The following is a 26123-nucleotide window of genomic DNA, read 5'->3' on the forward strand; positions in this document are numbered from 1 at the left end:
AAGTGCTAGGAGCCACCTGGTCACTCGGGCATTGTTCCCTTTTTTCTCCCTCATCCACTTCAGTGGTGCATGGCCTGACACCAGCCTAAACTTCCTGCCCAAGATGTAGTACCTTAGAGAGTCCAATGCTCACTTGATGGCTAAACATTCCTTCTCCACAATGGAGTCATTTTTCTCCCAGGTAAACAACTTCCAGCTGAGATACATTGGGTGCTCTTCCCCGTTCAGCTCTTGAGATAAGAAAGTGCCCAGGTTGACATCCGATGCATCCGTCTGGACCACAAACTCCTTGGAGAAATCGGGTTCTATCAGCACCAGCTGTTTGCACAGGGACAGCTTCAGTTCCTGGAAGGCCATCTCAGCTTCTGGATACCACTTACCATAGCCAACTGATAATATAATATATACATGTTTATATGGGATATATGTTCATTCCACTATTATCTACATATATTTGACGCTCATTCCCCACCTACCAAGCTCAGGGAATATAATATACACCTGTTTATATGAGATATGTGTTAATTTCCCTTTTATCTACATATATTTTATGTTCATTCCCCACCTACCAAGCACACAGAAACATCTCTGTTGTATTCACATGCACTGAGTTCAGGCTGTTAAACGAGCGAGGGTGATCGACAATAATGAAGTTGTTCGACTCTTTTTCTCCTGGCCTCTTTACTTTCGCTGAAGAAGAATGATGGGTACAGATAGTCTTCGATACAGTATAATGCATGTCCCATATAGTATAATGCACTCCCCATAGTCCTTGATAGAGTGTAATGCAGCCCCCTCAGAGTATAATGCAGCCCCCACACAGAGTATAGTTGAGCCTCTCCACACACAATATAGTGCAGACACACACTATAATGCATACAAACACACAATAATAACCTCTTCTTGTTCCCCCGCTGCTCTGGTTTCTGCAGCATGTCTCATCTGCTCCACTGCTGGCACATGCTGCCCTTCTTACTCATGCGCCCCATAGCGGCTGCTTTCAGCGGTACCCCACTGGCTGGTGGCTCCAGGAGGAGCGGGGCCTCTAGGTAGCTGCCTGGTCTGTCTGCCCTTAACGCCGGCCCTGTATATAACATACAGTGCCTTGCGAAAGTATTTGGCCCCCTTGAACTTTTCAACCTTTTCCCACATATCATGCTTCAAACATAAAGATACCAAATGTAAATTTTTGGTGAAGAATCAACAACAAGTGGAACACAATTGTGAAGTTGAACGAAATTTATTGGTTATTTTAAATTTTTGTGGAAGTTCTAAAACTGAAAAGTGGGGCGTGCAATATTATTCGGCCCCTTTAACTTAATACTTTGTTGCTCCATCTTTTGCTGTGATTACAGCTGCAAGTCGCTTGGAGTATGTCTCTATCAGTTTTGTATATCGAGAGACTGAAATTCTTGCCTATTGTTCCTTCGCAAACAGCTCGAGCTCAGTGATGTTTGATGGAGATCGTTTGTGAACAGCAGTTTTCAGCTCTTTCCACAGATTCTCGATTGGATTGAGGTCTGGAATTTGACTTGGCCATTCTAACACCTGGATACGTTTATTTGTGAACCATTCCATTGTAGATTTTGCTTTATGTTTTTGATAATTGTCTTGTTGGTTGACAAATCTCCGTCCCAGTCTCAGGTCTTTTGCAGACTCCAACAGGTTTTCTTCAAGAATGGTCCTGTATTTGGCTCCATCCATCTTCCTATAAATTTTAACCATCTTTCTTGTTCCTGCTGAAGAAAAGCAGGCCCAAACCATGATGCTGCCACCACCATGTTTGACAGTGGGGATGGTGTGTTCAGGGTGATGAGCTGTGTTGCCTTTACACCAAACATATCGTTTGGCATTTTTGCCAAAAAGTTTGATTTTTGGCTTCATCTGACCAGAGCACCTTCTTCCACATGTTTGGTGTGTCTCCCAGGTGGCTTGATGAAACTTTAAACAACACTTTTTATGGATATCTTTGAGAAATGGCTTTCTTCTTGCCACTCTTCCATAAAGGCCTGATTTGTGCAGTGTACGACTGATTGTTGTACTATGGACAGACTGTCCCACCTCAGCTGTAGATCTCTGCAGTTCATCCAGAGTGATCATGGGCCTCTTGGCTGCATCTCTGATCAGTCTTCTTCTTGTTTGAGATGAAAGATTAGAGGGACGGCCGAGTCTTGGTAGATTTGCAGTGGTATGATACTCCTTCCATTTCAATATGATTGCTTGCACAGTGCTCCTTGGGATGTTTAAAGTTTTGGAAATCATTTTGTATCCATATCCGGCTTTAAACTTCTCCACAACAGTATCACGGACCTGCCTGTTGTGTTCCTTGGTCTTCATGATGCTCTCTGTGCTTCAAACTGAACCCTGAGACTATCACAGAGCAGGTGCATTTATACGGAGACTTGAATACACACAGGTGGATTATATTTATCATCATTAGGCATTTAGGACAACATTGGATCATTCAGAGATCCACAATGAACTTCTGGAGTGAGTTTGCTGCACTGAAAGTAAAGGGGCCGAATAATATTGCACGCCCCACTTTTCAGTTTTTGAATTTCAACAAAAATTTAAAATAACCAATAAATTTCGTTCAACTTCACAATTGTGTTCCACTTGTTGTTGATTCTTCACCAAAAATTTACATTTGGTATCTTTATGTTTGAAGCATGATATGTGGGAAAAGGTTGAAAAGTTCAAGGGGGCCAAATACTTTCGCAAGGCACTGTATGTTATATACAGGGCCGGCGTTAAGGGCAGACAGACCAGGCAGCTACCTAGAGGCCCCGCTCCTCCTGGAGCCACCAGCCAGTGGGGTACCGCTGAAAGCAGCCGCTATGGGGCGCATGAGTAAGAAGGGCAGCATGTGCCAGCAGTGGAGCAGATGAGACATGCTGCAGAAACCAGAGCAGCGGGGGAACAAGAAGAGGTTATTATTGTGTGTTTGTATGCATTATAGTGTGTGTCTGCACTATATTGTGTGTGGAGAGGCTCAACTATACTCTGTGTGGGGGCTGCATTATACTCTGAGGGGGCTGCATTACACTATCAAGGACTATGGGGAGTGCATTATACTATATGGGACATGCATTATACTGTATCGAAGACTATCTGTACCCATCATTCTTCTTCAGCGAAAGTAAAGAGGCCAGGAGAAAAAGAGTCGAACAACTTCATTATTGTCGATCACCCTCGCTCGTTTAACAGCCTGAACTCAGTGCATGTGAATACAACAGAGATGTTTCTGTGTGCTTGGTAGGTGGGGAATGAACATAAAATACATGTAGATAAAAGGGAAATTAACACATCTCATATAAACAGGTGTATATTATATTCCCTGAGCTTGGTAGGTGGGGAATGAGCATGAAATATATGTAGATAATAGTGGAATGCACATATATCCCATATAAACATGTACAGTATATATTATATTATCAGTTGGCTATGGTAAGTGGTATCCAGAAGCTGAGATGGCCTTACAGGAACTGAAGCTGTCCCTGTGCAAACAGCTGGTGCTGGTAGAACCGGATTTCTCCAAGGAGTTTGTGGACCAGATGGATGCATCGGATGTCAAGCTGGCCACTTTCTTATCTCAAGAGCTGAACGGGGAAGAGCACCCAATAATGTATCTCAGCTGGGAGTTGTTTACCTGGGAGAAAAATGACTCCATAGTGGAGAAGGAATGTTTAGCCATCAAGTGGGCTTTGGACTCTCTAAGGTACTACCTCTTGGGCAGGAAGTTTAGGCTGGTGTCAGGCCATGCACCACTGAAGTGGATGAGGGAGAAAAAAGGGAACAATGCCTGAGTGACCAGGTGGCTCCTAGCACTTCAGGATTTTAACTTCCATTTGGAGCATAGGCCAGGGAAACTGCATGGCAATGCGGACGCTCTGTCGAGAGTCCACTGTTTGTTGGCAGAAGGTGCCAAGCCCCCCGGGCAGAGGGGGAGGGTATGTAAGAAGGCCACCGGATGAGTCCTCGAGGGGAGCGAGTTGTCATCGCGGCTATTCACTGTGATGTGAGCTCAGAAGTATGCTCCAGCATGTATAGTGCTGAGATAGTTATTTGGCCATTCCAGCGCCGGATTTTACGAGCGGTTATAAGAGATGGGTGGGAATCACTGCTCACATATCCCAACCCCAGGAGCATGGTTTGGCTAATAAAATGGAGGCCAAATGTCTCATTCAGTGTCTGTGGCTGGAGGTGTGGAGACCTCCAGTGTGTGTTGCTAAAGACACTGACCTGAGTGGACGGACCCGCAGTACTATATGGACTGTTTATTTTTCTGTTTGCTTTTCACTTTGTGATGGAAAAGGCTGTTTGCTTGTTTTGGCTATCCAGAGCGGATTATGCAGCGCAGTTTTAATAAACTTGCTTGGACATTTCAGCAATACCACTCCATGTGCCTACCTCAACCGCAGCCGAGTGAGTACAGATTCCTACACTACATATATTTCATGTTCATTCCTCACCTATCCAAACACAGGGAATAAAATGTACACCTTTTTATATGGGATGTGTGTTCATTTCCTAATTATCTACATATAATTCATGTTCATTCCATATCCAAGAAGCATAAGAAATCTATAATACCTCTCTATATTTTTGGACCTATATGTTATCATGTTCACTCTTTATTCCTTTTCTTCATTCTTTTTAGTACGTCCTTATTTCATGTTCATTCCCCACCTATCAAGCTCAGGTAATATAATATGCACCTGTTTATATGGGGAATGTGTTCATTCCTCTATCTACATATATTTCATGTTCATCCCCCACCTATAAAGCTCAGTGAATATAATATACAGCCGTGTATATGGGATCTGTGTTGATTTCCTAATTATCTACATAAAATTCATGTTCACTTCATATCCAAGATGCATAAGAAATCTATAATACCTCTCCATCTCTTTGGACCTAAAAGTTATTATGTTCATTCTTTTTATTTATTCCTTTTCTTCATTCTTCATAGTACGTCCCCAGGGGGGACAGCTCCTGCTATAGGCAGTTGTCTTACTGCCCTCCTTCAGAAATACGGTCCTGGCATATTGCTACTTGAAAGTCAAATGTCAGTTTCTATTGGAAGCCGCACAGCCCAGGACAGGACTATTCCTTCCACTTACAGTATTTCCGTTTTATACATTAGAAAAAAAATATTTAGGCCAAACATCAAATACAAGTGTTCATATTTATTTGGAAATTCACAGTTTCTAAATTGCACTAAGGCTCTGGAGTTACACTTTTGTTCAACATATATTTCGAAGCAAAAAATAACAATAAAGAAATTATACTCCTGTTTCCTGCTTTTCCTGCAGACCAGACGAAAATAAAATAATTCAGTTGCTCAAATTGTCTGCATGTGTTATACAGTCATCTAAGGTAATGTACCAGAAAAGGGAAACAATTGCATTTTGTGACATTCTCAGAAAACATAAGTAAGCAGCAAATACAGTAAGGAGTGAAATAAAAGTGCTGTGAATGACAACCATACAACAGGGAGGTTTCCAAAAGGAACACAATTGTTATACATACTTAGCCTATTTTATCGGATGGTCAAGGTTTTGCAGTACTGACACAAGTTACCCATTTGCAGTATTGACGCGAGTTACTTATAAATGCCATGCTGTTTCAGTGGACCCCAAAGTATCAATAAATACTCACAAACACACACATTCAACTAAAAAGTAGAACTCTACACTTGTGCAAATTTATGTAACTGGTCAGAAAACCCTTTGGCCCGCCAAGTTTATGGAGTAGGCAAATGGGAGGAAAAAGGCAAACATTAAAAGGGATACTAAAATCCTCATAGGCTAGGGAAAACTTCCTGATGGGCTAGTGGTCCGACCACTGGGACCCCCAGTGATCCTGAAAATAAAGGTCCTGCATGAAGATCAGCAGGTATGTATGCTCATCCTCCGCTCCACTCATCGTTTATGGGACTGCCGAAAATAAGAAAGCTCTTGTACTCCGGGTTTCTCCAGAAGCCCCCATAAACAATGACTGTAGCAGAGGTAAAGCATGTGTACCTCCCCTCCACAGTTCACGTTGGGGCTCCAGTTTTAAAACCTATTCTTGTTGTTTTCAGACCCTCACAGAAATAAGTTTAGGGGACAACTTACTATTTTGGAAATATTCCTCATCTCTGCACATTGGCAGCTAGAAGAAAAAAAAACTCAGCCAAAAGCAAACAAGCCACATATTGGCAACAGGCAATGTGAGAAAGCAGAAATAGTATTGGTAGTAATAGGCAGCCATGACTATATTCGCACAGTAATACAACACTCTGTGGACTATGACGTGGATGGATTATAGCGAATTTCCACTCCGCCAACCCTATTCCTCTATTCACTTTTAGAAATGAATAACAAGTGTTCTTTTCTTAAGTCTAAAGATACATTTGGTTCCAGCCACAAATATCTTTAGAGAATGATATTCTTTTCTCACTTCTTAAAAAGCACAACATTTGGGATGTACAGGGGGGTATTGGAAATTTGTCTGCCCCGCCTGGTATAAAAATGAGCCTGCACTGTATAGCTTTACTTGGCTGAAATGCTCCACAACTTTGCAATAAAAGAGCTGGTTGAACTGTCTCAGGTTTATTGCTTTATTTTATATAAATTACTTTGTCAATTCTTTTTATTAAAAGCATCTTTTGGTTGTGTGTCTTTAGCTCCTGTACAGTCTGATGGTCACAGAGAACATCTGGAATCATTTGTGGTCTGTAACCATAGACTGTTTGTAGTCCCAAACCACGGAGAACCATTTTAGCGTGGCTGTAGAGCAAAAGTTTGGAAACGAGCCATTTTTGAGTTGCTGCGACATTTGCATAGATCCACATGGTCAGTTTACGCTGTGGATTTTCACTGCAGCTGGAGAATAAGATTTCATCAGACCACAATGACATCCTGCTACCGGAATAAGAAGCACATTTTACCAACCAGAAAATCTAATGCACGTCTGTCCTTGAAAAATTGGGAAGAAACAAGACTGTGCTCAGATTGCAATACTCAGATCCAGGCAGCAACCTGCTTGGTTGGGCAATCTGCATCATATGAGGTTAGCGCAGGTCAGGAGAACCACCGGTTGGAACACACATCTGCCTATGAGGTTAGCGTAGGTCAGAACCACCGGTTGGAACACACATCTGCCTATGAGGAGGTTAGCGTAGGCCAGGAGCACCGGTTGGGCCAACTGTGTCATATCTGCCTACGATGAGGTTAGCGTACGTCAGGAGACCCGCTGGTTGGAACACACATCTGCCTATGAGGTTAGCGTAGGTCAGGAGACCCACCGGTTGGAACACACATCTGCCTATGAGGAGGTTAGCGTACGTCAGGAGACCCGCCAGTTGGGCCAACTGTGTTATATCTGCCTATGAGGAGGTTAGTGTACGTCAGGAGACCCACCAGTTGGGCCAACTGTGTCATATCTGCCTACGATGAGGTTAGCGTAGCGTACGTCAGGAGACCCGCTGGTTGGAACACACATCTGCCTATGAGGAGGTCAGCGTATGTGAGGAGACCAGATGGTTGGGCCAGGACAGTCCATGTTTCAAGGACATACGAATGTGGCCTAAGATGTTACTAACATACCATCCATATTTTACAGGGGATTTGGGGATGGAATGGAGATATTAACAACCAGAAAGTCCTTCTTTTTCACAAATTGGAGCTTAAAGTCTTGACAATATGAATTATACCATGAAGCTGAAGGTCAAACAAAAGTTTGCTGCCTGGAAAGGACAAAGAAAAAAAAAATTCCCATTGTTCCTTAAAATGGGTATTTCCATCTCAGACATTTATGACCATTTATATGCAATATATGGCAAATGTGGGTGAAACTCCCTGGACCTGCATCCATATTAAGAATGTGGGCCCCCTTCCCATGACCACCGAGAATGGAAAGTTGGCACTTAACTTACCAGATATTATTCAGCTTAAACCACTTATTCTTACCTCAAATGTTATATCTTAAAAATGATTAAAAGTATTACAAAAGTTTAAAAAGAGGAGTGATAATCCAAAAGTGCTTAAAACAGGGTAAAAAGAAAAATAAATGAATGAGGCAACCCTCCTATACAGAAAGTGCCCAGATCTCTCACTGGTCTCTACTACTTACTGGAATAATGATGCAGAAATCTATGAGCAATGCAGCTCTACAGCAGGGAGTAGAGACCGGCAGGGGACCAGGCAGAAGCTATAAGGCGAGTGTTTACTTTGTACTACAGCAAGAATATGCTCCTGAAACTTGAAGGCCTCGATCCATTAAGACTGGCGCTATCCTTGATGAGGGACGCGCAGGAATAAGACGCATCAAACTCATTAAGAGCCAAGACTTAATTAACATCTTATCTGTAGCATGTGGATCGCAACAGAGGTTACTCCCGACAAAGACACTTTTGCTGAATTCGACCCCATCCAAGTCACTCCCTAGCTCTGCCCATTTTGGTGGAGCGGCTTCAAACTGGAAAACACCAAATTTTGCTACATTTTTGTACAACTTTGAGTTGTGCAAAAAAAAGGAGCTACTTTTCAGTGTTTTATGTAAACAATTTAACGCATCGAAACCGAAGTCTTTGATAACTGTGGTCATAACCTGAGCATTTACTGAATACACCACACCAAAATGTTAGGAGAAAAGCTGAAAATGTAGAAGTGTGAGTGACACTATGTGAAGTGATGCTATAGATAGACATTCAGGCGACAGCTCATTTCCATCCATTATCTAGGTCAGACTAATCAGCAACTTCTACGGTCAGGACATCAGCACTAACACCTCAGACTATGCAGAAGCTCGGCAAACTAGAGCATTCCTGGAGTCACCCAGCGTCACGGTGTTTCAGGCATAGTATGGTGACTGCCAACACCAGGGAAAGGAAAAACAGCAACAGGGGCTCAGAATTGGGTTCTTTTTTTGCCTTTAAGATAATCTGCCACATTAATTAACCTGAACCATAATTTATGGGTGTAAAATCCACTTTTTTTGGGGTGTACCTAAGAACTCCTAGTCTTATTAAATCTCCCCCAGGGTCACCAGAGCAGAGGTGCACTCACATCTGACAGCGCGCCCTACTTTCTATAGCCACAAGCTCCGTGCGGTCTGAAACTATAATTTCCCTCTATATACAGGCCTATGTCGGTGGGCTGCTTCTGTCGCACTACTTTGACACTGTCCGTGACTGAAGCAGAAATTTTTTTAATCTGATCTCCAATGTTCCTCAGCTAGTTTATTAATGTCCTTCCTCATGTTCTATCAGACAGAAGTCATAGATGGGCTCGCCAACAGTGGGGTCTCCAGCCCTTAAATGATCACCAAGGGCGGGGGGTCTGATTGTGGAGACCCCCACAGATCATATGAGAGGTCATGTGGGAATAGAGCATGTCTATAGGAGCAGTGATGGCGCATGGCCACTATTCCGTCATTCACAAGGGGGATTTTGTGCCCCTAGTTCTCAGGTCTTGGCATCTGGACCTACAGTGATCATACATAGTACAGACCTGGTTGGCCAGTATGTAGCAGGAAAACCACTAACCACTAGAAAACATACAAACCTAACACCAGTGATAGTCCTCATCTATAATAGGGAAGGATAAAATGACTCGGGTACTGAGAAATAAGCCAAAGCAGGACATAGATGGCGATCACCTTATATAACCTGCTCTCAAAAAGGGAAGTTCAAAATTCTGCAATATCCAGAGCACACAAACTAACATGGGTCCAGGCACGTGGCAGTACGTGGCACACTCACTACCCTAAGACCCAGAATCTTAAAGGGAATCCGTCAGCAGGTTTTTGAGGTGTTATCAGAGATATAGGGGCAGAGACCCTGATTCCAGCAATGTGTCATTTACTGGTCTGCTTGCTTCAGTTTTGGTAAAATCCATGTTTTCTCTGCTGTAGACATAGCAGTGCTCAGAATGCAGAGCTGTGTATAACCCCGCCCACACCACTGATTGGCAGCAAGCTGATAATCAGCAATGGGGGCAGGGTTACACGTCACCTGGACTGCTTAGCGCTGAATCTCCTGCTGATAAAACACTGATTGTATTGAAACTACAGCAAGCAGCTGACAGATTCTGTTTAAAAAAATAAACCAATGTGCAGCTCTGGAAAGAAAAAAAACAAAACAACAAACTTAAAATATACAATTGAAGAGTCAGTCTTTACACAAGTGAAGCTCACCACACATGCTATCCCCCCAGGCACAACACAATTTTTCTGCAACAGCATGGCATAAACTCAATCCACAATGGAGGGCAAAATCCAAATAATCGCCACATTTCAAAATAGCCTGCGAAATTCCTGTGACATACTTGTCACTGCACCCCCTGTTCTATCCAATATGTCCGATGTCCCATTGTGTGTGCACATTCTTATTGGCGGTTGTGTGCGACCACAACCTCTGGAAACATTTTATGGAGGAAATTGAGAAGAAAAAAAAACCACCAGGGGGCGCCATAACAAGTAAAATTGATAACCAAATGGGTATTAACTTTTTTTTTTTTAATTATACCAAAAGGGTAAAATAGTTCCGTTTTGAGTGTTCTAAACAATGATAAATCTGGGTTTAGTCTATGTAAAGTGAAATGCGCTAAAAACAGTAATGTGTTATATGTTGAAAAAAAGAGACAAAACCATCAATTAGCTACAAGCCACCATCAAACGTTAAAAAAAAAAATAAAATAAAATAATTAAAAAAAAAAATTCAATATATAAGGACAAAATAACGCAAAGATTTATGGCACTTTTCAAATTTTTTTTTTGTTTTTTTTTTTAAGCAAAAACAATTCTGGATCTTTAACATTTTCTGTAACTTTTTAGGACTATCATTTCTGGAGTTCAGGATCTAAAGATCAGTTCATCCATTTGACGACTTTTATTAGAATAATACAGAACATTTTGCCTAATATGGGTTCTAAGTGCTAAAATGACAAAGTCAACATTTTTTAAATTAAAAATTAAACTTTTCAGAACATGGATTAGTTCTTTATTTATAGAGGGTTTACTAAATTTTCCAAAACTGCCTTTATTAAAAAAAATAATATATATTATATCCGCAAAACAAATTAGGCACCGCTACTAAGACAGATGTGGGGACTAGAGTGACTTCTTGTGGTTCAAAACCTCATTTCTGGCAAAAATAATAAATTGTTACAATGCTCATTATCTTGGTACCCCAATCAGCAGGGGGTCTGATGGGCCAATTTTTCCAAGCAGATAAAGAAATTGCCGTGTTTAGGATTTTTATTTTTTTTTTTAAATTGGATTTGGAACAAAGTATAGTGGATGGATAAACACGGTGTAACCAAAGCCAAAAAATGGTAAACTAACATTTTCCCAATGACTAAATGGAGATGTCCATCACTAAACAAACTTGTATTAATGAGCCCAAGCAAATATATCAACTCTGCCAAACTGGCACGGTTTCCCCGTACTCCACTTTGAGTTACCAACATCCAGAGGGGACGTCAAGTGACCACTGCAGTTGATCAGTGGTTGCCGACTGGCTGCAGCATTCACATGTCTCTTACAGATCACAGGTGAGATTTTTTTTTCTCCCCACCTTCCTGGGACCACTATTGAATGGGGTTATAAAGTGAACAACCCTTTTAAATGAAAGTAAAAAAAAAAAAAAATCATCACTGGCTGGGTTACAAAGTTCGACCTTCAGAAGTGTCAATTTGCCAAATCAATTGCAAAGGGTATAAATGCCAAGAAAATCAACATCACTGCGGAATTAAAATCTGAGCCACGGATCAATTTCCGTAAGATAAGATTTGATCAAATTGGGTCCACGTTTCCTGCTACAGTAATCTGCGGTGTAAGTCCAGAGGGAATATGCGCCTTGTAGCTGCCATGTGTGAACGTACCCTACAGCGGGGTCGGTGGTGGGCAGAGCAATGCATCATCCCGAACAGCGGTTATGGCAGTGGAAAGCTATGCGGCGCTGAACCACCAGAATAAAATAAAGTATTATGGTCAGTAGTTTGTGCTCCCTGGTGAATTTTAAGAAATGGTCTTCACAGGCAAATGCATTACACTATGTCCGTACAACCTGGATGTGAGCGACCTGTGTGAACACGTACGACCTGTGCTCCGACGGACGGCACCACCTTTACATTAACACTGGGCTATAGCGCCATGATATTTGGAGGCACCCGCGGCAGCGAGAGGATTACCCATAGCTACATTATACTGCATTCACCCGCATCCTCCTCACCAAGTACAGAATGGCGCATGGTTGTGTCTCAGACGTATCTGAAGGAATGGTCTGGCTGCAGGACACCTGATATTCTTTAGTGTTAAACTCCAAGAAGAAGCAAAAAAAAAAAAAGGAACAAAACAGAAAAAAAACACCTAAATATTTTAAACGTGTTCTCTAAAAAATACCTCTAAATCACGCATTCACACTTGGTGCTTTTTTTTTTTTTACCTCCAGTGGCATTATAAATAGACAGAAGGCACATAAATATGGAAAGGTGCAAGTACGGGAACGACGTCGGGGGGTGTAGGACAACAACTTGAGCTCAAGTTAAACCCAACAACCTGGGTATTAAATGTTCTTTCCCCCAGTTATTAAACTGCGAAAAAAAAAATTCTTATCCTAGAAGAAAGGAGAGTATGCTGAATTCCTTGCTCAAAAAATATCAAGGAATAGGAGATGATCCAAATTCTTGAAGACCAGCCCAACACGTGTTGTGCCATGTAACCTTTAAAGTCTGCTGGAGCTTCCTCTATGTTGTACCAGTCAGTAAAAAACCCCCCATAGATCGGGTACCCTGTGATGATTAGAGACGACCAGAGACGGTTGTAACCCCAAAAGTCCCAATAGTCAAGTCTTTATTGGTTTTGATGATGTCGTGCAGACTGGGCATAGACCCGGACTTAGTCTGTATTAAGCTTTTGATGAACTTTCCTTGGTCCTGAAGTTTCGAGCGCCTGCGCTTAATGGCTCTTTTTTCAGTCTTAGTCTTTTGGGGTTGTCCATTACAAAGGGCTGAACAGGCTGTGATGCCACAAAAGTAGGACTCCTCCGACTGGGAAGAGGTCTCCGAGCTGCCCTCAGAAGGTGGCCCCTTGTAGGAAGAGTGGTACACCTCCCCCATATTTGAGAAGTCTCTCTGGTTTGTGAATTCTTTCTTGGTTTTTACGTCCCCATTTGGAAGTGCTTTTAATGGATCCATTGGTTTGATGGTCTCAATCTTCTCGGTTTTGTACTTGCAGCGCTTTTTCTGGAAACAGAACAAGAAAATAAAAAATCGTATACAGATTAATGAGTATAAAGCCAAATAAAATTCGGAAGATCTGAAATAATCTATTGCTGTTGTAGGTTGTGAGAATAACAGCGGCACCTTGGAAATTATATGGGAGTGTGGAAAGCATCTTGGATGCCAAGAAACAACTAAAATGAGGGACAGAGGCAAACGGCGGCCAGGATTTTACCACAAATTATTTCCATTTTTTGTTCCAACATTGAGCCTAGAAAAATAATTCACCAATATAGGGCTGTACCGCCATCTACAGGTGCACAGGGCACACGGGGCCACACCGCCATCTACAGGCGCACGGGGGGCCGCACCGCCATCTACAGGTGCACAGGGCACGCGGAGCCGCACCGCCATCTACAGGCACACAGGGCCGCACCGCCATCTACAGGCGCACGGGGGGCGCACAGCCATCTACAGGTGCATACGGGGCCGCACCGCCATCTACAGGTGCACAGGGCACACGGGGCCACACCGCCATCTACAGGCGCACGGGGGGCCGCACCGCCATCTACAGGTGCACACGGGGCCGCACCGCCATCTACAGGTGCACAGGGCACACGGGGCCACACCGCCATCTACAGGTGCACAGGGCACGCGGAGCCGCACCGCCATCTACAGGTGCACAGGGCACACAGGGCCGCACCGCCATCTACAGGCACACAGGGCCGCACCGCCATCTACAGGCGCACCGCCATCTACAGGCGCACCGCCATCTACAGGCGCACAGCCATCTACAGGCGCATACGGGGCCGCACCGCCATCTACAGGCGCACAGGGCTGTACTGCCATCTACAGGTGCACATGGCACACGGGGCCACACCACCATCTACAGGCGCACGGGGGGGGGGCCGCACCGCCATCTACAGGTGCACAGGGCTGTACTGCCATCTACAGGTGCACAGTGCAACGACCCATGCAACAGAGAAAAGGTAGTAAAAAATCCTTTAAATGCATGTAAAGGTGCTAAATATCGGTATAGGCCTCATATTGATGACCTAATGTAAAGGAGCTGATCTGTAATAACTCAGATATTGACGTCTTATCAATATTATACACTTGAACTTTCCCCTTATCTCCATTTTAAAGCGAGAGGCAATGAGAAGCCAATTTTACCTTTTTCTCTGGAGAAAATTTCAATGGCTCCACAATGTAGAAATCTTCTGGATTCACTAGAGACAAAAGTATATTTTAGTAATAGCCTATGGACACGCGAGGTTCAGACACTCTTTCCAAGCTTTACCCCACACAGAACTGCCCAGATGGTTTCCCTTTATTAATGATTGAGAACATTCAGGAAATATAAATAAATAAATTAAAAAAATACATTTAATCTTTCAACCAAGAATTCGCACATGACCTCCGGTCTCCTCTTTACAAGTATTGCTACTTATGTGATGAAGACAAATATCACAAGTGATAAAGAGGAGATAAGACCCAAACGTCTCCTTTATGGAAAGCACGGCCACAGACTGGAGAAGCTTTGTCCGCACGCTGGCCGGATGGAGAAGATCGTTCACTATCAATAACTGGCACAGTGTGTTCCTCTACAGGAAATCCCCAAAATACAGACCCCCGGGGACAAGTGACCCCTGCATCTGACAACACTGGCAGAAAAATGTGCTTATGGCCAGCGATAGTTGCCATGTCCTGTCATTCTGATAGCCGCTGATGTCTGTCACCGTAGTGAAACATTGCACAACATCATGATATCATTTAAAGGAAACTTCAACCCAAGGGATAAGCGGATGTCTTACTAAAACAAGTGTAACGCATAGTTTGCAAATTAAAGATAATCTGTCCGCAGGTTTTTTGCAATGTAATTTGAGAGCAACCTGATGTAGGGGCAGAGACCCTGATTACAGTGACATCACTTACTGTACCATGTTGGATTCAATACAAATCATCAGCAGAACTTGCCTTGTTCCTCCTAGTCCAACCCCGTCCCCACTACTGATTAGCAGCTTTCTATCAATGCAGAGTGTACACAGAGCGGCCACTCAGTGGTGTGGGCAGGGTTATACAGGGCTCAGCATTCAGAGCTCTGCAGCACAGAAAACGGATTCAGTCACAACTACTGCACCCAGTAAACTAAGTGACACATAGCCGGAATCAGGGTCTCAACCCCGACATCATGCTGCTCTCAGATTACATAGCAAAACCTGCTGACATTCCCTTTGACAGGACAGAAGTGCATGTGCCACTTACTCTTATTTGCTCGGCTCTCAGACAGGAGTCAGATATGTACAGATGTATAACTAAGGCCATGTTCACATTCTGTGTTTTTCCCTGCTGGCAGAAGCGGCTTACAAAAAACAGGTTTTGCTGAGATTTTGTCATCTCTTGTGCATGTTGATTAAGTTTAGTGGCCCAAAAAGAAGCCGGATTTAACTCCCTTAGGCATTGCACTGAAAACACAGCAAAAATGAATACCTGTCTTATTGCACTTTTCCATTGATTTCTAAGGGTGGAATAATGCTGCACAAACACTGAAAGAAGAGATATGGTGCAGTTCACAAAAACTAAAGTCAAAGCAATGCAGTAAGGATCAAAAACCAGACAAGATACAGAAGCATGGGAATCTTAAAATATACCTTTATTAATAGGAGTGGCAATGGTTACAATATACCAAAATTAAAAGAAATATAAAAACCAACAAAATGCGCGGCACCAGGGAAATAGAATATAAATAATATTCCTAATTCCAACCCCACTATGATATCAGGATATCCTAAATTATGCTGTACATAAATAAATCTCTCTTGTGCCAAAAAAAATTCAAACACAAGGGTCACCCAGGGTGAGGCGCAGGCACAGGATTCAGCCCCCTCAGGTATGTATAACTATATGTTTGCTGTACATTTTTTTCTTTTTCACATACGGCTGAATGCTCCTAGCACATGCTGGCACTCTATGAACCTAGTGGTAGGTCCTTGCACTTTTGCACTTTTTAGAATTTTGTAATTTGTGATTGGAGATTATTAATATCTGATATTTATGCACTTGGTCACTTTATTTTGGCTGCGGTATATTTGTGCACTCTAATAATTTTGTTGCACTATTGTGTTTGAATTTTTTTTGGCACAAGAGAGATTTATTTATGTACAGCATAATTTAGGATATCCTGATATCATAGTGGGGTTGGAATTAGGAATATTATTTACATCCTATTTCCCTGGTGCCGCACATTTTGTTGGTTTTTATATTTCTTTTAATTTTGGTATATTGTAACCATTGCCACTCCTATTAATAAAGGTATATTTTAAGATTCCCATGCTTCTGTATCTTGTCTGGTTTTTGATCCTTACTGCATTGCTTTGACTTTAGTTCGGTTTCTGCTGTGGTTTCCACAGCGTTTGTCACACAGCGCAACCTGGTGGTCTAGGAAAATTTCTTTCTATACTTTTCACACATACAGTATATAGATATAGAATATGGTGTATTTGTGACCAACTACGGGTGTACTGTGATATATATTAGTTCACAAAAACGCAGCAGTTCTCCAAATCAGTCAGGAAAAAAAAACCCAATGTGTGCATGAGATTTCTGAAATTTGCTGGTACTGTAAAATTTGCATTAAAAACCGAAGCAAAAACAATGTGTGAACACAGTCTAAGACTACTTTGTCTATGTGTACACGGAGTCAAATTTCTGCATCTCTTGGCAGAAAAAAGCAGCTGCAAATACGCAGGTTTCTGGGGTGTTTTTGACTGATTTGAATGAAGTAAATGGTGAAAAAGGCAGAGAGCATTGACGTCCAGCAGATTATCCGCTGCCCCAAATCCGCAACGTGTGCACAAGCCCTTACTATGCGTCAGAGCAGAGCCGATCAGAAATGAGCAGGTACAGGGCTCCGCTCCTCCATTTTACCAATTGGTGGGGGGCTTCAACAGGGACACAAAGTTCAAAACTTCTGGAGTAGGTAACCATATTACATATGCCCTTTTATTCCAAGCAAAATATTGGGGTTCCAAGTCCAAGCAACAATTGCTAAAACCCGCGCCTGGGTCCCCGAGAAGCCTGCAGCTCAGGAAAGCAAATTCTGCAAGCCTAAAAGACAATGCAAGTAATGGGGGGTTAAAAAACTGAACAAAAAAAAGCAGATTTTTGAGTTAGTGGTAGAAAATATATATATTTGTATTGGGTTTTAGCCTTTTTGGGTGCACAAATGTGTCTGCATTGTAAAGGATATGCTTTGCGTACACCCAGCCTTGTTGTGACATGCAGCCCGTACATGTTATTTGCAATGTCAGAACATAAAATAATGCATCGAGGCCAATACAGCTGCAGAGTCTCACTCCAGTAAAGGCATGCATGCAGCTTTTTCTACCCTTCTCTTCTCAACACTGCGATCATACATAGCATCCAAACAGTACAGGAGCCCCTGTGATGTGTAGGTGGGATCTCCACATTTCTGGTCTGCATGATAGCTTTTGACACAGATTAAATGTTAACCCCTTCACGACATGCCCCGTACTAGTACAGCGCATATCGTGTCTCCCCCTTTGATGTGGGCTCCGGTGGTGAGCCCACATCAAAGTCACGACATGTCAGCTGTTTTGTACAGCTGACATGTGTGCGCAATAGCGGCAGGTGGAATCGCGATTCACCTGCCGCTATTAACCTGTTAAATGCTGCTGTCAAACGCTGACAGCGGCATTTAACTACCACTTCTGGCTGCGCGGCCGGAAATGATCGCATCGCCGACCCCCGTCACATGATCGGGGGTCAGCGATGAGTCAGGATAGTAACCATAGAGGTCCTTGAGACCTCCATGGTTAATGATGCCAGCTAGCTGTGAGCGCCACCCTGTGGTCGGTGCTCATAGCAAGCCTGCAATTCAGCTACATATGTAGCTGAGCCAATCGAGTGGTGCCAGCTTCTAGTCTCCCATGGAGGCTATTGAAGCATGGCAAAAGTTAAAAAAAAAAAAAAAAAGGTTTTTAAAAATAAGAAAAAAATAAAAATATAAAAGTTTAAATCACCCCCTATTCGCCCCATCCAAAATAAATAAAAAAAAAAATCAAACCTACACATATTTGGTATCGCCGCGTTCAGAATCGCCCGATCTATCAATAAAAAAAAAGTATTAACCTGATCGCTAAATGGCGTAGCGAGAAAAAAAATTGAAACGCCAGAATTAAGTTTTTTTGGTCGCCACGACATTGCGTTAAAATGCAATAATGGGCGATCAAAAGAATGTATCTGCACAAAAGTGGTATCATTAAAAACGTCAGCTCAGCACGCAAAAAATAAGCCCTCACTCGACCCCAGATCACGAAAAATGGAGACGCTATGGGTATCGGAAAATGGCGCAATTTTTTTTTTTTTTTAGCAAACTTTTGAATTTTTTTTTTGCCACTTAGATAAAAAAGAACCTAGACATGTTTGGTGTCTATGAACTCGTAATGACCTGGAGAATCATAATGGTGGGTCAGTTTTAGCATTTAGTGAACCTAGCAAAAAAGCCAAACAAAAAACAAGTGTGGGACTGCACTTTTTTTTGCTATTTCACCACACTTGGAATTTTTTTCCCATTTTCTAGTACACGACATGGTAAAACCAATGTTGTCGTTCAAAAGTACAACTCGTCCTGCAAAAAATAAGCCCTCACATGGCCAAAGTGAAGGAAAAATGAAAAAAAAAGTTATGGCTCTGGGAAGGAGGGGAGCGAAAAATGAAAAAGCAAAAGGGCCGCAGCGTGAAGGGGTTAAAGGGAATCTGTCAGTAGGATCCACTCTCCTACAGGCATGTAGATCATAGGAAGCTGAATACAATGATATCTGCGATCTGATGTCTTATTCCTAAGAAATCCATGTTTTTCTTATATGTAAATGAGCTGTTATGATCTATGGGCCGGACACAGATCTACATGAGAATCTGACTCCAGAGCTTGTTACATATAAAAGCAGGCATTACCCCTGTGAGACCTATTTACCCTCCGCTCTCCTAATCTACATGTCTCTCAATGATGACATTCCCTTGCATTTATAATAGGCTCTGGAGGCAGATTCTCGGGGAGATCTAGGTTCGGCCCATAGATCTTAACAGCTCATTTGCATATTCAGAAAATCAAGGATTTCTCTGGAATAAGATCAGATCACAGATATCAAGGTACAATTTTATTCAGCTTCCCGTGTGCTCACATAGATGGCATAGGAGGGTTGATCCTCCGGACAGATTCCCTTTAGTACAGCAACTGCTCCTAAGCATTTCCATTCATCCGCATGTACTACATGAAAGATAAATCTGGATACGTTCAGGCATCTAGAACCATTACACAAGTGTCTGCCATATGTAATAATTCAGAAACGCAAATACCTTCTTTACTTGAGAGATGAAATGACTGGGAACGGATAAGAGGAAATGTGGTTCTTCGCTTAAGATTCATATCATCATAGGAAGAAAAACACCTGAAGAAAAAAAAAAAAAGGCAAGACATCAGATATTTACCGAACTACAGATGATTAATGCAAGGTCCTAAATTGCTGGTACATGTTCCCTCTGATCAGTAAACTGCTGCGGAGGGGGATGGCGCTACATTAATGACAACATGGAATAAATGGCGCTATAATAATAAATAATAATTATCACTGTTACTAGAGATGCAATCACATCACAACATGTATACACACGCCACAGGTGTAATACACATCAGCCTTCACCCATGGGCTGGGGTCATATAAATGGGCACACTACTTCTAATGCCCAGGACACACCACGCAAGGACTGCACCACCCAAGGACTGCCAGCGATTAAAATGCTCACTTGTCATCACCTAAGGGAACTTCAGCACGAATAAAAGGGAAATCCAGCCACAATTTTTTGATGTCAGAGGATCTTGAGAAAAGTTCCCATTTGAGACGTTCCTGATCTCAGGGAAAGTCTCAGGAATTTTTTGTTATAAAGTCATGTGAACATGGGCCAGAATTCAGAAAAGCAAATACGCTGTAGATTTTAACGCTACGTTCACATCTCCAGTAATCATCTTTTAGAACGGTTCCAGCAGAAATCCGTTGGCAAAAAAAAAAAAAAAAGTTATGCAGAGAAAACTTTTGTTTATTTTTAAAAAACTAATTTCAGCTGGGTAAGTTTTTTTTTTTTTCTTTTAAGTCTCTAAAAAGGATAAATTAAATAGCTCTCTGGTTTCTTCGATTTCAAACCGACACAAAAAATGGAAGAAAAAGGATAAGAAAAAAAATGTTCTGCAAAAAACTTTTTTTGCCAACAGATTTTAGCAGGACCAGATGTACTGGACTTGTGAACATAGGCTTAGTGAAATCACTGGCGGAAGTTGCAAATTCCTTCCCCAAATTAACACGTGGATGATCTCTGTTCCTTGGGGGATAATCTGCAGCAATAGACTACTACTAGTGGAATGTAAGTCGGCAAGGACAGGGTCCTCTCCCCTCTGTACCAGTCTGTCAGTGTAAATTCGTTTACTGTTAACGAGATCTATAACTCTGTACGTAACCCCTTCTCATGTACAGCACCATGAAATTAATGGAGCTATATAAATAATAAATAATATTTATTATTATTATTATTTCAAACACTGTAAAGTAACACACTGGCGCTATGTATTGGCCTGAACCTTCAGCTGCAAGCACCTTGGCACGTAGTGTGCAACCCTGCCAACCAATATTAAAATTAGAATAAAATCAACAAACAGGTGCTGCGCTAGCAGGAGGAACTGTGACTAGGAATACATCTCAGTCACCTACCTCACTGTTATGAACTGATGTGTCCACTTGGGACAATGAGCTGCTGCAGACCGTCCTCTGCTATCTTGGAAGATCTGTGATTAGACAGTGCAGCCACGTAAACGATGCACTACCATCCGGGGAGCGTCCTCCCGTAGTGCTGAAAACCCCACCAGTCTCGCCGCTGTAGTGTCCGGCAGGCAGCTACGGCCGATAGCGCCGCCGTGCAGTGGCGTGGTGAGCGGGGGGCGTGGCTACTAGGTGACGTCACCAGTCCGTATGACGGACACTAACAGGGGCCAATCCCGACGCGTTTCGAGGGTGCCGACCCTCTTTCTCAAGGACCTTCCAAGATAGCAGAGGACGGTCTGCAGCAGCTCATTGTCCCAAGTGGACACATCAGTTCATAACAGTGAGGTAGGTGACTGAGATGTATTCCTAGTCACAGTTCCTCCTGCTAGCGCAGCACCTGTTTGTTGATTTTATTATTATTATTTAATACTACTAGTATGTACTACATTCACTTAAATGCATGTATTATGTGATAAAAAGTTTAATTCAAAATTTTGATTAAAAAACACACAGTTTTAAAAACGTGTCCATCTCCTATCTGGAAGGCTGAGCAGGTGATGTTTGCCATCTGCTTTGCTAATCAGTCTCGGCCATAAAAGTCTAAAGGGATTTGTGAAACACAGATGAAACTAGGAAGTCATGCTTTTTACTTCATTTTTCCATCCATTTCTTTAACTGGTCCATTTGCCAAGAGTCAATAGAAAAAAAAACAAAACAAAAAAAACACACGGTGGAGAACACAACAGACGCAAGTAGGCATGACAGAAGAGTGGAAAAAAAAAATAGTCTGTTTCTTCAAGACTAACACTCAGACGTACGAATGTGGCCTCTGTCTTTCTGAACTCTTCAGTGCCGATTTAGGACCACATAAAAAAAATTCAGCTTAACTTTCATGTGGTCTGTGGCTAAGAAAAAAAAGGTATAAGCGTCACAATCTCCCCACTTATGGATTCACATGTTACGAGTTTTACAGCCAGCCATAGAAAAATCAGAGAAGACAAATAGCGAAAAATGGTTAGCGAAACCAAATTGAAAAAAGAAAAAAATGTTTTACCTAAAATGCGTGCTTTTAAGAAAATAAAAAATAAATAAAGAGAAAAAAATAAATAAATATAAATATATATATATTTCCAAAAGTGTCCGTATCCTTCAACACACGCGTTGCTTTTGAAGCTGTAACACAGGCTGGGTTCACATGAGCGTATAAAGAAAATAAATTTGTCAGAGTTTCATCTAGAAAACTTCGACGATTTTTTTTTTTTGGTTAACCCTCATTCATGTGCAATCCGTTTTTATACAGCAGCAGTTATTAAAAATTTACAAGGCAAAATACGGTTTTCGGTGTGAAGAGAATTGCAACGTAGCCGTAAAAATCAGTTGCTATAGGGTTGATCTGTGTGGGGTCGGTTTGTTTCTTTTTTTTGCTCACCCACAAATTTTAAAATTTGGGACACATGGAAGAAATTTGTAAAAGTGAAAAATCTTTGCAGCATATACTGTCAGGGGAGAAAAAAAAAAAAGGAAAAAAAAAAAACACACTCATCAGCACTGCCCAATGAATATCATTGGTTTGAGTGACAGCATGTGAACCAAAAACATGCTCCGATGAAACTTAACCGGTCTAGATTTAGTTGTCCAATCTGCATGCAGATCTTGACAGAACCTACAGTGTGTGGACAGGAGCCAAATCTGATACAGATTAAATGCTACTACGCCAAGAAATACCGTAGGTTACTGTGAATGGTCATGTAGTATTCTAACATGGCACCAGAGGGCGCTCTAACAAACACCTGCTCTGGAAACCGGTGGTCCCAGATCACAGACATCACTAGTGTGATCCGCACCTCGTATTTTAGGAGAACATGGACGTCATTGACCCTTTGAAGTTTGGTTCAATACACTGCAAAAATATTTCATAATTTGGCAACAGGTTTCTTTTTGAAGCCCAACATTCATGTCCAAATGAGCAATATGTCACATGAACTAACACTAGGTTTACTTACGAAAGAACGCCGGGTCGGAGCTCAAAGCAAATATAAAAGTAGAACAAAAAAACAAAAAACCCCACACCTTTTGATATGGCTGTAACTGCTGGAACATTAAATTTTGCATGCCCATTCATACAATCATTTGCCACCCATCCTTAATTTCCTTATTATAGACGGTTTGCACTCACCTTTTAGGACTTGGGTAATTATTGCTTTTAGGGATTTTTGATACGTCGTCGTCATTGAATGGAGACCAGCTTCTATAGCGAACGCAAATAAATAAGGCCAAACCGATGCATATGATCAGACAGAGGACCACGTAACTCTGCTGATCGGATACCTGAGATACAAGAACGACGAGGTTTCACATAGAAGACGGGAATAGAAAGAAAAATAAAAATCACAAGGTTTTCAACCAATATTGAAGTTAATAATTGAGCAAATGTGTGGTCCGATCTCCACTAACGAATGGGTTAAATACGTTGTGTTAAAGGGATTGTTCTGATGAGATTAAGTTATCACCCAACTTACTGATCTGTTGGGTGTGATAGCTGGGACATGCGCCGACAGGCAGAATGGGGAATTTTGGGGGAATTTTGCAATGGGGCACTTTTTACCCCATTGCAAAATGGAAGAGGCGGGTCAGACGCCCAACCACAGCTTCATTTATTTTTCATAAGGGATCTGGAAAAAGCAGCCCTGTGGGTAATGAATGAAGCGGTGGTTGAGCATGAGCACTGTTGGTAAAGTGCTGATGGGTGGAGGTCCAATAGGTCAGACCCCCACCGATCAATAAGTTATCCCCATTCTGTGGAGAATTTATTTTCACCAGACATCCACTTTTATTTTTAATGTTCACTGAACCGACAAATTTCTACAGAACTGATCGAACATTTAATGGGTATGGAGTCTCCTGGGTGTATGGGTCCTGCGATGTTTGGACGTGGCACATGGAGCTCGTAAACATAAGCTTGATGTACATAGGGGACAGAGCCCACCCCATGTTGAATGTGCCTTGAATGGCGAGGGCTTCCAATCCCCCAACCTCTGCAGCCAATCACAGCCCTTAGCAGTCCGGTGACCAGAAACGGGACATCATGGCTTCGGGTTCTGGTGGAGACCGCTGGAGGTGCCTGTGCTGGAGCAATGGGAGTGGGTGACGGCTGTCACTATAGATTTTATTACATGGCCTGTCTTACCAAATTTTTTTTGAGGGGGTAGTCAGATGACCCCAATCATAGCCAGAAATGTATGCATGTAAAAGTGAGTTATATATCTGGCAGTCCTCCTACTTTTTTTTTTTATCTTCATAGAGTCAAACAAGATCAGCATTTATAGCAGCTGTATATTAAATACTTAGTGAACCCGTGTCGGGACAAGCTCTTATTTAGGGTGGGAGCAGAACTAAATCATTGCCTTGTTGCCTTACATCCACGTTCAGACAGAACAATCTGCAGTGCAGGATGGGGGCACAGGCTGATTTCTTACCTCCCGCTTTAGCTCAGTGACCGTGGCGGACAGGTTGGAGACGAGCTGGGTCATATTGAGGAGCTGAGCTTGGAGCAGTTGAATAGATTCTGTTTGACGTTGATCCTGAAAGAATAAAAAATATTTCACAATCTCGGTAATAAAAAATCCTGCGGTTCTGTGTATGGAAAAGGGGTTTTCTATTCTTTCTTGTACACAACGTTCTTTGGTCCCCAAAAAAAAGCACTTTTTAAATAACATCGTCCATTTAATTTCATGTCACAGAATAATGGGACTTGTAGACATTCTGAATCAATTATTCTCCGATATTCATGGCTGTCAATCCAGGTGGCCGATACCGGGTCTTCACGCATCCTGCACTTACAAGGCAGATTGTCACTCGGCCAAGCATCTCCAAAAGATGAAACCCCGGGGTGTGGGGACCAGATCATGTCCCTGTAACATTATATAGGATAGGATAGGATGGCAGGTGAGCAAACTGATCCCCTCACAGAAAAGCAGCATGAAACTGGAAAATGTGGAGAATTGGTGATGAAAAGCACTAATGTGTGTGACTATGTTCAGGAACTTGCGACTAATTTATTGCCGCAATGTCAACGAAAATACCTGGAGGTAATTGTGATGCGACAGAGACCAGCTCAACAGGTTTTCCACTTAATATCGCTACGAAATACCCAGATGTCGTTCATTACCTGTTCTTCTGCTATTTGGGAGGTATTTTGAAGCTTTAATATTGTTTTGTTGAAAGCTCTCTGCATTTCTTCCATTTGTTTTCGATACCTTAAAAAAAGAAAAAAAAGAAAAAAAGACATTCATAATGTTCTAGATGAAAATACACCCCCTGGTGCTGCGGGGGACAAAAGGAGTCTGCACGGTCTAAACTAGCTAAGTTAATATATACGATTTAAAAAAATTAAATAAAAAGGACCCGACCGCTCTTCACGTCTGCTTTACCAAGTACCATACTTCCAATCTTCATAAGATCCATTAATAAATTGACCTCATCACTGAGGAGTATTTCTAGATACTGATGCTGTGTGAGTCAGTGAGGACAGAGTTAAGGTCCATCTAGACGTGCCAATAATTGGACAACACTCGCTGCCAATTTCCAGCAGTGTTAACATGGCGACAGTCAGTTGGATGTGCAGAACGCCAATTCATTGGGTGATTGAGTAATTAATAATGGTGAGCAAATATACTCGTTACTCGATATTTCCAGAGCACGCTCGGGGGTCCTCCGAGTATTTTTTAGTGCTCGGAGATTTAGTGAAGTGCTAACCCAAAGTAACCATTTAATGATCAAAGCAAATAGCTGTAAATGGCACTTACCAGCAGCCAACACCAGAATGGGGTGGATGGCACCAGAGGAATCCAACAGAGCCCCCAACGTACGTCTCGCTTGTTTGTTTGTTGCTTTCTCAAGGGGAGAAAGCAACAAACAAACAAGCGAAACGTACGTTGGGGGCTCTGTTGGATTCCTCTGGTGCCATCCACCCCATTCTGGTGTTGGCTGCTGGTAAGCGCCATTTACTTTGATGATTAAATGGTTACTTTGGGTTAGCACTTCACAATCTCCGAGCACTAAAAAATACTCGGAGGACACCCGA

The 26123-nt window shown here is 42.2% G+C and overlaps 1 protein-coding gene across 4 annotated transcripts in view; it reads right to left on the minus strand.

Moving 5' to 3' along the window:
- Positions 1–7257: 7257 nt before the first annotated feature.
- The window catches only part of SUCO (SUN domain containing ossification factor), a 96091-nt gene continuing 77225 nt past the window's right edge, over positions 7258–26123 (minus strand). For all 4 annotated transcript variants that reach the window (XM_077278018.1, XM_077278019.1, XM_077278021.1 and 1 more), the window contains 6 exons: positions 25209–25296; positions 24517–24621; positions 23217–23368; positions 19587–19678; positions 14382–14437; positions 7258–13232 (listed from right to left, as the gene is read on the minus strand). In XM_077278018.1, coding sequence (XP_077134133.1) covers positions 12789–13232; positions 14382–14437; positions 19587–19678; positions 23217–23368; positions 24517–24621; positions 25209–25296 — 937 coding nt within the window. In that variant the 3' untranslated portion in view covers positions 7258–12788. The remainder of the gene's footprint in view (positions 13233–14381; positions 14438–19586; positions 19679–23216; positions 23369–24516; positions 24622–25208; positions 25297–26123) is intronic.

The sequence above is a fragment of the Ranitomeya variabilis genome, chromosome 8 (genome assembly GCF_051348905.1).
Source record: "Ranitomeya variabilis isolate aRanVar5 chromosome 8, aRanVar5.hap1, whole genome shotgun sequence".
Lineage (NCBI taxonomy): Eukaryota > Metazoa > Chordata > Amphibia > Anura > Dendrobatidae > Ranitomeya > Ranitomeya variabilis.